Source organism: Scardinius erythrophthalmus (assembly GCF_964197995.2).
Source record: "Scardinius erythrophthalmus genome assembly, chromosome: 21".
NCBI classification, from domain to species: domain Eukaryota; kingdom Metazoa; phylum Chordata; class Actinopteri; order Cypriniformes; family Leuciscidae; genus Scardinius; species Scardinius erythrophthalmus.
This window is the reverse complement of record NC_138241.1, coordinates 23,762,781-23,776,792: the sequence shown is the minus strand read 5'-3', so window position 1 is coordinate 23,776,792 and position 14,012 is coordinate 23,762,781. Positions and strand designations below refer to the sequence as shown.

At 36.5% G+C, this 14,012-nt stretch overlaps 1 protein-coding gene across 2 annotated transcripts; it reads right to left on the bottom strand.

Moving 5' to 3' along the window:
• Window positions 1-5,870: 5,870 nt before the first annotated feature.
• erlin1 (ER lipid raft associated 1) lies at window positions 5,871-13,661 on the bottom strand. Of its 2 annotated transcripts, none has more exons than XM_081351047.1 (12): window positions 13,499-13,661; window positions 12,457-12,584; window positions 11,856-11,937; window positions 11,629-11,675; window positions 11,451-11,512; window positions 10,886-11,011; window positions 10,666-10,739; window positions 10,524-10,582; window positions 8,323-8,414; window positions 8,146-8,235; window positions 7,985-8,064; window positions 5,871-6,522 (listed from the first exon to the last, which is right to left on the bottom strand). In XM_081351047.1, exons 2-12 carry the CDS (start codon window positions 12,567-12,569, stop codon window positions 6,298-6,300), a joined length of 1,050 nt encoding a protein of 349 aa, XP_081207173.1. In that variant the 5' UTR covers window positions 12,570-12,584; window positions 13,499-13,661; the 3' UTR covers window positions 5,871-6,297. The 2 variants fall into 2 exon arrangements, with proteins under 2 accessions (XP_081207173.1, XP_081207174.1); XM_081351048.1 differs by having other exon boundaries at window positions 5,873-6,522; window positions 10,880-11,011; window positions 13,499-13,638.
• Between the last annotated feature and the right edge of the window lie 351 nt (window positions 13,662-14,012).

Here is a 14,012-nt window from a genome sequence, read left to right as displayed (position 1 = left end):
TTGAACCGTGTGCTCTGTTGAACTTTTTGTCTGAGTAATCTGGAAACATGTCTGCTGTCATCAGAGACATGATCCGTCATGAAGATCTATTAGTCTTAATGAGATACATCCTGGCCAAAACATAAAGACAAATACTTTACTGATTACCGTTCTAGTCATGACAATTCCAGCATTTAAAATGGCTTAATTTAAGTTTCATTACACTTAAAAGCCTTTAAAATTTTGCAAATCTTGAAATGAACCAGTTCAGGGGTTAACTGATGACAAGTATGGGAAAAATCTTGGAGTTTAAAACAAAGTCAGCGATAAACTCCGATTTCAGACAGGTGTTATCAGGGAGAGATGCTAACCCCGTGACACACCCAGGGGTAAAAGGAGACCTCAAAGCATTGCTTTCAAATCTCACAACCTTAAAAACAGACCTGCACTGAGTCAGGATGATTAAGTGGATGTGCAAGCAGCAAGATAACTGTTCTTTCCTTGCCAAGATAAGAGAACCACACACATAATGCACATTAACATCCGCCAAAACGCTAGATGCAAGCAAAACACACAAGTGGGTTTTTATGTTTTATGGGGACAATTCATAGGCATTATAATTTTTATTCTGTGTAAACTGTATATTCTATCCCCTAACTATCACAGAAAACTTTCTCCAATTTTACAATAAAACAAAACAAAAAAAAACACTATGATTTATAAGCCGTTTTCCAGATTTCGTATATTGCCCTCATGACATTTTGTCACTAAAATGTAGGGCACACCTGACCTGAACCACACACGATATACTGTTCGGGGCCATGTTTTGGAAAAGTTTCTTATGCTCATGCAACAAGGCTGATTTATTTGAGCAGGAATACAGTGAAACTATAATATTGTAAAATATTATTACAATTTTAAATAACTGTTTTCCATTTTAATGTTTTAGTGTAATTTATTACTGTGATGGCTGTGAAAGCTTAGTCATTACTCCAGTCTTCAGTGTAACATGATCCTTCTGAAGTCTATATTAGCTATTTTGAGAAACACTCCATTCATATAATGGATTCATATAACTTGAACTGTAATGGGATTGTATTGCTTTTCTTATGATGGATCCTAGGCCTTTAACTTTTTTAATAAAATAAACATTATTGAATAAAAAAACAAAAATTGTTTTTTGATTTCATGCTTTGTTTATAATGAGGAGGTCGTTTTAAGCCTTGAAACTTGTACGGTTTTTTTTAATGTTCTTATGTCAAATGTTTGAGTAAATTTAGTTTTTTCATGCATGACCCCTATAAGAAAAATCTTACTGACCCCAAACTTTGGAACGTTAGTGTGTGTATATAATGCAAAATTCTGTTTCACAACCAGTATAGCCTAAGTATGTGCTGTATCTATTCTGTTAAAACTACAACGTCATGTGTCACAAAATCAGATTTGGGCATGTAGAAATCCCCTTAGATTGGTCTGCATTATTGTGCTAATCAGAGCTGGTTGAGAGAAGCCAGGCTTATCATCTATGCATGTCCTTACAGAAGCTGCCCCATGACTCCTTGGTAAATCACGGCAGCGCTTCAGGGGATGGAGCAGGGCGATGAGCCAGACTGAACACAGAACACAATTGTTCAGGCTGTTGCCAGTAATTCAGAAATCTCATCATGGTTGTCATAGGAACATGACATGGGAACATGGTGTCTCTTACGCCATAGTCCCTCCAACCAACTACAAAACCTGGGCACTGCCCTTCCTGCAATGGTTGTAGGCAGGCCACAGATTTGCCATTAGTTCTAAAGAACCTTAAAAAAAAAAATCTACTAGCATGTGTCCTGCTTGGATGATGGCTTTTCTTTGAAGATAAATAAAAATATATATGTTTGTGGATATTTCTTGTTCTAGTGCACGTGATGCTTTTTTTCATTCCATGTCAATGAACAATGGAAAGAAAAGTTGGCCACCATCCCTGTGCTGAGTAAGACTGTGCAAGTGATGTATCCTGTACAAGTCATTTGGGAGTCATGAAATCTTGCTCTCCAGAGAACTTGTTTTAACATGAATTCAGAGTCAGTTCTGTTTAGTTAATAAAAAAATTCTTTAAATCAAATAAGGCTTAAGGATTATTAATGGAATCTGCAATAAAGTTGGCCTGACAAAACAACCACAACATAAGACTGTTAGGCTGCATCCAAAATCGCATACTTTCCTACTATATAGTAGGCGAAAAACAGTGTGACAAAAAAAAGTATGTCCGAATTCACATAAAAGAGTAGGCAAAAAGTGCCCGGATGACCTACTTCTTCCGGCGAGATTCTGAAGTGTGCGTCCGTCACTTTACTATCCCAGGGCCACGGGATAGGATTTGTGAATGGCAGTGACGCGACAACTCCATAACTAAAGTCCATTTCAAGGACGGTACGCGAACCTACCCATAGATGCAACTGACGTTGGTAGGTCACGTGATGAGGGCAACGTGGCAAAAGTAGTATTTCCTGATTACAATCATACTATATATAACTTTACTTTTTTGTTTTTTTTTTTTGCAGTCGTGAAGTAATTTCTCATTCAAAATAAGTATTTACTCGAGACAATTTGCGATTTCTGACGCGGCCTTGGTCTCTTCACCTCAACTAAGGTGGAGCCACTTCCTTTAGTTTATATCATTGATGAGTACTGCAGGAAGGAAATATGTGGTGCACCCTGCATTTTTAACAAGCTTGTTTAACTTAACATACAGATTCATCTTCTAAATGAGACACTTTAATTCAAATTCATTTTGATCCAATTTAAAAGTCTAAATGACTAATTTCTAATTAGAAACTAATGTCACCCTTATTGACCATCAGGAACAGGAAACATTCCCTATGTCTGGGGATTGAGTCAGCCTGGGGACCTGATCTAAATGGTTGATATTTACTCAGGAGGTCCTGGGGGAGCTCAAGCTTCTGTTCTCTCTTTAAGGTCAGCTGGAGACAGACCTTTTTGCCCACTTCCTTGAGTGACTATTTCCTTCCTTTGTCCTTTCTTCTACTCATGCACTGTTAGTAAGTCTGAGTCCTGCATCAAAAAGTTCAAGCCGGCTCATTTGTTACTTGGAGATGACACTTCGTGACATTTCCTGTATTTGGACAAATACCACTGACTGAGACATTCTGGGTTTATTTGCTAAGCAAACACAAATATATGAGCCATAACTGCCTGCTGTGATTATTCATTATGGTTGAGTTATTTTTAAGATAATGACTGTATCAGATTATTCCCAAAAGAGTTAGAAAAACATGAAAAAGTTGTTCTAAGATTGAAGAGGGATGTCTTTTAAATGTCAACATTGTTTTTTTTGTGTTTTTTTGTCATTTAGGTTACACACCTAACTCTACATATCAGATACCATATGAAACTTCAACTTGTAGCTCGCTCTGCTGTATAAATGGGTGAAAAATAACCCAAAGACATGCATTACAGTAGCAACCAGAGTCGCATCTGAAGACCAGAATATTAAGGTGATGATACACAGGGCAACTTTTTGAGCAATTGTTGCTTGGGCACTTTCCCATTTGAAATGGGCAATACATTTCTATCTGGATCATTTAGATCAGTCATGGGCCCTGTTACTCTCATCCGGTTTCCCGTTGACGGCAACATTGCTCAAAAAGTTGCCATGTGTATCATCACCTTTAGAGTGAGAGATCTTTCACTTAAGCAACCATGGAACACCTTACATCACAGTGTGAAGTTTTGCATGCACTTACATTTTAGAATCAAGTTCTTTCATGCGCAATAACTATTTCCTTTTCCTCTTTATTTCTCTAAAAACATAACTTTTGCAAAACACTTCCTTAGTAGGACATGATGTACTCTTCCTTAACGTGCAAGGCAAGAATATGAACACATAATTGCAACACCAAGAAAAGTCATTTCATGGTATCAAAATAGGTTTTATTTCACAGAATTAAACATTGTCAAAATTTTATAAATTTTGCATATAAATGTTTTAAAATTAGGAGCTTAAATTCTGCTGACATAAAAAAAAGTGACATTCACCGAGTGGGTTTTATTCCAGGGCAGTCAAGTTCTGTCCTCTCTCATTTAATCAACCATAAGAATCACAGGGATCATATGGACAGAAAAATCATGAGACAGTTAATCTTACACCTTGAAGGAAAACATTGAATGAAAAGTCAATTTAAGAGGAAAATGGGAGAAGCCACTGTTTGTAGATGTAGAAGGAACATTCAAATTAAACATATTGAATGTTTGTCTCTTTAATCGATAAGTATGGAGAGGATGGAAAAACGATGTGCTGTGTGACGGATTCACACAGACAACATGACCCTACATCTGTTTGTGAAGTGGTCAGAGTTTAAATGTAAGATACCATAAAAGCTGGTCATTCAAGTTAGCACACAGGTCTCTTTTCCTGAGAGATAGCACTAGTAGACACTATTCAAAACCTAGTTTGGATGGTTTGATTTAATGAACTGTTAATATTGGCATATGAAAACAACTTAGGCAGACTTTTAAGAGAAGCATTGCCACATTTTTTGGAGTCATTTAACTCTTTGTTGTCCAGTCTTTAGATTCCTGAAGATCACTGGCTTCCTCTAGTGGTGAAATTCTGATGAAGCTTTTGAGGCTTCAGGGCAACTCCAGTGAAAAACATCACCTGGCATCCAAAATGCATTAATATGTTGTTACAAAGTCTGATCATTAATGCATTCATCCAGCATAATGCTAAATTTCTTTGATAGTGCCTAATAATACTGCAGCCCTTATTGTAACTGAATTCCCTTTGAAATAAACTCCTTCCAGTAATGACAAAACGAGCAAGCTCAACTAAAGGCATAAAGGCATTTTCAGTCATAAAGGAACCGAACCTATAACCAAACAGCGGTTCATCTCATTGCTTTTCAAAGGCAGGAGCCCCGGAACAAAACATTAACATCTTATGAAACTTTATGAAACCCATGAACAGTGTCACCCTTTCTATAAACCAACAATTCAACATCATCCACAGAGCACCCACAAACGCTACACAATACTATACCAAACCCACTATTTCTGACATTACATGAAATTTAATTCACACCAAGTATTCAGGTCTCAAGGTCATAGAAAAAGTCTTCATAAAGATCAACAAAAACCAAGCAGGGATAATTTTAAAACAAGATCGATCTCATATGTAAAAGCCACTGATCTCTGCAGCTGTGGCTGAACTAAATTAAGATTTTAACTATAATGAAGTTAGAGACAATGAAAATGAGGACTTTTCTAAAGGGGAAGATCACCCAAAAAAAAAATGCATTCTGTTATTTATTCATCCTCACGTCATCCTAAACCAGTTGGACTTTATTTCTTGTGTTCCACAGAAGATAGATATTCTAAAAGATTGTTAAAAACTGTTTTTGTCCATACAATGAAAGTCAATGGGGTCCAAGTAAGGTACAATATTGGATCTCAACAACATTCACTGTATGGGCAAAAAAAGAAAGAAAGAAAAACCCTTTTATTATTATTATTATTATTATTTAAAAGTCTTCGTTCCACATAAGATGGTCTTACAAGTTTGGAACGATGTGAGGGTGACCAAATGATGACAGAATATACATTTTAGGGTTAAGTATCCCTTAAATATATATTATATTAAAGAAAAGATGACAAATGTTGGCTACAAAATGAGTCCCATCATATTGTAGCTAATAAAGCCACTGCCTTTGATCTCAATTAGTGTGATGCCTTATAATTCCAGTTATGTTAAAGACAACACATAAAGGGTAAACCTCGAAATGTTCACATACTTCACATAGTTGCATCTGCATCTAAAAAATAATTAGCATGGATTTGTAAAAGAGAATCAAAAGTTGAGAGCAAAAAAAGGGAGAAAACATGCTGATGTGAGTTAGGGACATTAGGAGGGATTTTTTTTTTATATTTGAATCGCAACAATTCAACCTGGCAATATTCAGTAGCACAGTTCTTAGACATTTCTTTTTAGTTCTCAATTGACTGCTGGAAAACCACAGGCTCTGTGTGAGTCTCTTCAGTTTACTGACTCACAGCATAGCTAGCCAAGCACCCAACCCCACTGCAGTAGAATCCATGTCAGCATGCCTCACAAGCACCAATGCCCCACAGAGAGAGAGAGAGAGAGAGAGAGAGAGAGAGAGAGAGAGAGAGAGAGAGAGAGAGAGAGAGAGAGAGAGAGAGAGAGAGAGAGAGAGAGAGAGAGAGAGAGAGAGAGAGAGAGAGAGAGAGAGAGAGAGAGAGAGAGAGAGAGAGAGAAATTGCAGAGGAAGAGGGGGTGGACAGCTCTCAGGCCCCTCAGTGGCCTTCTGTGGCTTTGGGCTTGGACGCTTTCTTAAGACTCTCTTTCATACTCAAGGACTCCAGCTGCTCCATCAAATCTGCCGCACCCTGGCCCGCGGCTGGACGGGAGGCACTGTTGTCTACAAACATGTTTGGGATTTCCTGACCGAAGTAGATCTTGCTGTTTGAGGCTATGGCCTGATATTTCATCAGTTCCAGGTACTCTGGTGTAAGCTTCAGCTGTGGAGGAGGGAGACAGTGGTCTGATAAATGATCTGAGCATTTCCTGTGGAATCAACTTTACTGAAGGAATGCGTGAATGTGCCTCCACGTGTTCAGAGTGGACACTAGCACCAATATGAAATCAGCTACAGTCTCCATGTGCTCTCTTAATATAGCTAGATTGAAGGATATTTGAGCTTGGTATAAGCTGAAAAAGAGTGAAATTCCTTCACACAATCTACTTTATTAAGTCTTTTTGCTTTCTCGTTGATGTAATTAACAGATTAGATTGATAGTTTACTCACTAAAAGTGAACAAACTTACTGTTACACCAGTCTGTGATTTAAACCTACATGTTAAAGGGTAACACTTTACAATAAGGTAAACTAACAGGGAGCAATTAATTGTTACACCATTTATTAATTTCTGTTAATGTTAGTTAATAAAAATATAGTCGTTCATTGATTTTTAATGTTAATACAGTGCATTAACTAATGTTATAACACGGCTATGTGGAAAACTTGACTCTATTCCCCGATAACAACCGCTAAAAACTGATAACGCAGGCTCATCCGGGTTATTGTCACTGAAGACGGGGAGTTTACACTTACTGGGAAAGATTTTTCCTCGTGGAAGTTTTACATTTGGTGAGCTATTAAAATATTAAAACTCAAATCAATATTTTGTGTACAGGTATTTAATTAGTATCATCCGGTATCACGGACTCACTCTCTCTTGTTTCATACAAATGCAGCTGTAATGAAAATAAGATAACAACGATTTTAAATTAGTTTCGTCTCAAATCAATATATATTATCCCCATAGTTATCTATGTGAAACACTGTGTAATAAGAGGTATGACCATACAGAATCCCTTAAATGTCCGTCTAGTTTGATCTCTGCTCTTGCTCTCTCTGCGGAAGCTTTGCGTTTAAAGAGCTAATCAAATATTTTTTAAATGTTCAATATTTCATGTCTAATTACTTACTTATGTGGCAATAAGCTGTGTAATAAGTGGGATAATGTACATCCAGCTGGTTATCATCACAGAATAAACCCCTTCAGAATCATGTAAGTACTAATCACCCTGTCAGGGTTTATTCTGCCATAACAACCAGCTGGATGTACATCATTATCACTTAACTTTTGATTTTAAAAATGTATTAGTAAATGTAGCAATTAACTAATTTAGTTTAATAAAAATAAATATTCCTAATTAATTTTAGCTAATTTTCTTAAATTAAACCTTATTGTAAAGTGTTACAGATTAAACACTGTGTAAATACACTTAATACAAACACTTTAAACATCTTTAAAGCTAATAAACGAGATCTTCCAAGGAATTCTCTAAATAATTATGACAATAAAGTACTGAATGTTCACGTGTAAGGGGCACCAATTTCACATTTTCTTAAATAAATTAATGGTAACATTGAGCAACACACAAAAATGTAAGAATTTTTTGTGTTGTTTTTTTTACCCTGTTGGCTTCAGCAAATTTTTCAGCAGTGTAATATTCTGCATCTGCTCTTGCCTTCTCTCTTGCCAGAAAAGCAGCATCTGTTACAATCAAAAAATGGGTCTGATGAGCAACATACTCTGTGTGACATGCTGTGAAAATGCTCTGTAGATAAACCAGACCTTCAATTTCGGAGATCCTTTTCTCCGTTTCCTTCTCCATCACTTTTTGTTGGAAGTGAATCCCTGCCACTTGAGCCATTTTCTCAGCCTCTGTAATGAGAGCAACACACAAGATGAATGAGGGCAGAACCCTGATCCTGTACATGATCAGCATTATATTTGTAAGTTTGGACTCACCTATGATGGCCTTCTTTCTCTCAGTTTCAGCCTCTTTCTCCACAACTTTCTGCGTCTGAACGGTGATAAGCAGCCTTGTCTTCTCTGCTTCCCTGCAGATCATAAAAGACAGGGAAAACAATTTTGTAACAATAGATACATGCATTCAAGGACAATAAATCAAGATGCCTGATGATTTTCAGTACACTACCGATCAAAAGTTTGGGATCAGTAAGATTTATTTTGAAAGAAATCAATACTTTCATTCAGCAAGGAGGATGCATTAAATTGATTTAAATGTTATGAAGGTTTCCTGCTGCTCTTTTGAAATTTCTATTAATCAAAGAATACTATAAAAATATTTATCACACGTTTCCACAAAAATATTAGGCAACAATGTTTTCAACATTTCTAATAATAAATGTTTCTTGAGCACCAAATCAGAATGTTAGAATGATTGATCATGTGACGCTGCAGCCTGGAGTAATGATGCTGAAAATTCAGCTGTGCCATCACAGGAATGAATTGCATTTTAAAATATATTAAAATAGAATAGTTATTTTAAATTGTAATAATATTTCACAATATTACAGTTTTTTTTTATAAAATAAATGCAGCTTTGGTAAGCATAAAAGCAAAAAAAAAATTTATCTTAAAGACCCTAAAAGTTTGAACGGTAAATCTCAATAAATCCTCGTTAACTCTTTCCCCGCCATTGACGGAAATTTCCATCATTTGTGAGAAAACACTTTCCCGCCTTTGACAGAATTTTCCGGCTTTCTGTGTTTTCACTATTATAGGGTAGGGGGCGCTATGGCACATCTTCTGAAAGAGTACTGAATCTCCATATCAAAACACATGCAAAGATGATGCAGAAACAAGCGATAGCATATGAAATCATATGCATATGTAAAATAACGCGATCATCAACATTAAATAGCCTAATATTACTGAATGAAATGTTGATCTAAGATAGGCCCAGGGCTGCCAACTTCTGAGTTTAGTTTGGAGTGATAATTATGGAAGGGGGAGGGGGGTGTGGATTGGGGGGGATCTTAAAAAACAACTTGCATTACAATAGGTGTAATTGTGATTGTCAAAACATTTGGTAACCAAACAGAATTTTATTAAGTTTAGTGACAATGTTACAATGTTTACATGGTACAATGACTGGTAGGCTACTGTTTTTATTATTGCGTAACAATTTTCACTGTTTCAATTAAATTCTTGGGATTTGATTTCAATCTTGATTCAATATTGACTCATTTGGATAAATATTAGGTAGGCTACAGTAGATAGCCTACATGTTAATTTTTCTCCAGAAAAAAATATCTCACATAATGTTGTAAACATACAGAGAGCCCTATCAGCTGGTATTATTAAAGGTTAAAAATAACAAATTAAATTAAATATAATGCGGTTTTCATTGTAATAACAATTATTTAATGACACAAGTAAAAATATAATAAATATGTAATATGTGACCCTGGACCACAAAACCAGTCACATGGGTAAATTTAAAAAAATAATAATTGAGATCTATACATCAGTGGAAAGCTTATTTATTCAGCTTTCAGGTGATGTATGGTTTGTTAGGATAGGACAGAGATACAACTATTTGAAAATCTGGAATCTGAGGGTGCAAAAAAATCGAAACATTGAGAAAATCGCTTTTTTATGTCCATTTATGTTCGCGATTGTGCTGCATCCACTCACAAAAATAAATGTTTTATATATTTACGGTAGGAAATTTACAAAATATCTTCACGGAACATGATCTTTACTTAATATCCTAATGATTTTTGGCATAAAAGAAAAATCGGGGGAAAAAAACATAATTTTGACCTATACAATGTATTGTTGGCTATTGCCACAAATATACCTGTGCGACTTGTGACTGGTTTTGTGATCCAGGGTCACATATAGTGCACATATTTAGCAAAATACTCGTCTCTATAGCTCTTTTTCTAGTCAACTAACGTGCTATGGTCATTACATGGCTTTCCTGAGGTAAATGTAACGTTCTATGCCATAATTGTTCTCCTGCTGTAGGGGTGTTGATGGACTCAATTTACATGTTTTGATCATCGTTCTGAATCCAATCTCAATGTAGTCTTTGACAAAAACTTGATTTTCTCATCTTTTTCTCATACCTTAAATACCTTACTGCAGAGAATAATATAAGAAATATAAAAATTTAAAATAAATGAATATTCACTCACATTAGCTCATAGTTTCTTCTGATTGCCTCTGGAATTTTAGGTTTGGTGACTCGCACAGCCTGCAATATATCATGTAAGTGTGTAATTCTGCTGAAGTCAAAGCTGAAACCTCAGAAAAGAAACAGTGGAGTAAAAACCATACCTGAATAGTGAGACCAGGAGCCATAGCATTCAAGTCCTTCTGCAGTGCAGTCTTTAAGTTCTCATCAATTATGTCTGTCAAACAAAAACGTCACAAATGCAAGTCTCTGACAAAGACTAAACTTATGACACAGCAGAAACGCCAGTGCTCATATAAACAACTAAAAGTTCACAGTATTCTTGGTAGAATAAACTGTTTGACATAAGTGACTCACACTCACCGAACAGCTCTATGTAGACTTCCTGTAGTGTGTGCACACTGCAGAACTGATTTAACTCATGGTGAATTTTGTTGAAGATTAGCGTCTTGTCATAGTCTGCAGTGTAGTTCTTCACTATCTCCAGCACTGTGGAGAAAACGAACAAGAGCATTATTTCTGTCTTCCACAGAAGAAAGTAATACAGGTTTGAAAGAGGATTGAGGGTGAGTAAATGATGAGAGATTTTTTTTATTTTTTTTTTTGGGTGAACTCTCTCTTTAAAGTCGTCATGAAATCAAAATTGACCCTATTTACTTTGTTAGTGCACATTACTAGTCTTGTGGAGAACAATTCATCCGTGCAAGTTAATACACAGAAGAAAAACTGTTTTGTCATGGTAAACTTTAATCAAAATCTGAAAATGTCCTTAACCACTCCCCTCCAACAGTCAGTGCGCTATGAGCAAGGGATGAAGAGGAGGTGCGCTAAAGTAAAACCCCGCCCTCCATTTCACTTGGAAATACATCACAACAAGGAAGTAAAGTTGGTTGCAACTTCCGGTTCACAGGAACTTTAAGGCTCTTACCAGCTGATGGAACCAGCATGTTGACCACTTCAATTCTGTCAAAATAGATCATAACACCCCCACTGTGGAAGACAGAGAAATTATTTTTTATTGAAGAGCCACAGAAAATATACCACGCAAAATAAAGATGGCTATTTATTATACATTTAACAGAACATCCAATAAAAGGAAGGTTTACCTGGTTCCACAAGGCACATTTTTTATTTCATCAGTTTGCAAAGTTGTCTATAAACATGATGCAAATATGAGAGAAAAAAAAAGCATTTTCAACAAAATATTCAAGAGCCCACCCTTGTAACAGAAGTCAAACAAAATTATCATGATCAGCAACATTTAAATCTGTAATAAGAGCAATAATTAATTTGTTATTAGGCCCGTTGTAAAAAAAAAAGAAGACATCTGTACCTGCACTGATCTGTATGAAGTGATAAAAGGCAGCATTATATGGTAACCTGGGCCATTAGGAGATGTCAACAAAGCTCCTCCTCTGAAAAATAAATGGTAAAACACATGAACTAATATGAATGATAGTGAATGATAAATGTCACCAATTTCATTTGCATAGAAATAACATTACCACTGCCATTTTCATTTTTGGGTGGACAATCACTTAAAGTGATAGTCCACCCATAACTGAAAATTCTGTCATTTACTCATCCTCATGTCATTTCAAACCTGTTTTACTTTCATTTTTCTTTGGAGCACAAAAGAAGATATTTTGAAGAATGTTGGTAACTAAAACGAGCATTGATTTCCATTGTATGGACAAAAAAAAGAAAGAAATTTCTCTATATATTTGATTTTATGTTAAACAGAAAATAAGTCATACATGTTTGAAACAACATGAAGGTAAGCAATGATGACAATTTGCATTCTGAACGACTGAAACAAAGTTAACTGATCAAGCCTTTCCCCAACCTACAATTATATTACAGGTATTTTATGAATGATTAACATAAGCAGCTTGAAACCCAGGATATTTCCAATGCAACTTCCTTAAACTCACCTGTAATACACAGCTAAATGTCCTTCCTCAATCTTGTGTATGGAAGAATGAAGGAGAATGGACATCACACCAGCCATTGCTGCAACTACTGCCCCAACATGTGCCATTGTCATTTAGCCAGCGCTCACCTGCCAAAAGACAAGTTTGTAAAAAGGAAAGCTGAGTTGATACTTACGATAAACACTCAATTTAGGTGACAAAAGATCAGCTTATAACACAAGCTAGGGCCCTGGTTGCAAACATGTAAGTAGATCAGCCTGTGCTGCAGAACCTCCCTCCACTGAGCCGAGCCCTACCCCCCCCACCCACACACACACACACACACACACACACACACAATAATCTCTGGAGAGCTGCACAGCAAACCGAGATAACAGGTTTTCAAAGTCCATTAGACCCACACACAGCCCCCATACACGGAAGTAATGTTTCCAAATGCAAATGTGCAATACAAATATATACAAATACATTATTATGGCCACATCGTGCATGTATAAGTGACAGTGAGAGCTGAATAACTATTTTAGGGAAACGAGTGTCAATCATAAGGCTGTCAGTGACTAGGAATTGCAGTATGGTGCGTTTCAACACCTAGTGAGCTGCCTACCTAGACAGCTAACGTTAATGCAGAAGTGCAGTTTTTTGTTCGAACGAGCCTATGATGGTGTCTAGGAAGGCAACTCGGTAACGTTATCTTTTTAAAACATAGCGTCTCCATTACTTGTCCTGGCTACGCAGGCTAGCTGCTTCCTCAAATGAAGTGCTGACTCGCCCGTCCTACTGTACACGGCACGAACTGATATGAATGAGCGTAATCTGTCGGTTCATATGCTAAAACAACCGTTACAGTCATTCACGTGATGTAGACATTGTAGAAGTCACACCACCACCACATCACTCACACATGACATGACTACATTTAAGCTAACTCACGCCCACGGCTGGCTAACTAAGCTAATTATTTGAAATGCAGGCTAAACGACATTCTGTCAAGTTAAACTCCATATACGATGGGCTAATAATAGCAACAGTAATCATTTACCGATCATTCGTTTATAATGGACGATGCTGTCCTCTCACTTTCGCAGGACATTACTTTATTACTCACGACGCCGTGTCCAACATTGTAGGTTGGAAGATTCCCAACTGAAACGCTTTGTGAATCCGATACTGATTTCCCTTTCAAAATCTGCTTCAAGCACACCTTCAAAATAAGAGTCACCAGTACGATTTCTAGTCAGCAACAGAAAAACAGTTAAAGGGATAGTTCACCCAAAAATGAAAATTCTGTCATCACTTACTCCCCCTCACGTTGTTGTTCCAAACCTGTATGAGTTTCTTTCTTCTGTTAAACACAAAAGAAGATATTTTGAAGAATGTTGGTAACCTGACAGTTGATGGACCCCAAACTATGCCCAATACTATGGAAGTCTGATCACCGACATTCTTTAAAATATATTATTTTGTGATCAACAGAAGAAATAAACTCATACAGGTTTGGAACAGCATGATGGTGAGTAAGTGATGAGAACATTTTCATTTTTGGGTGAACTATC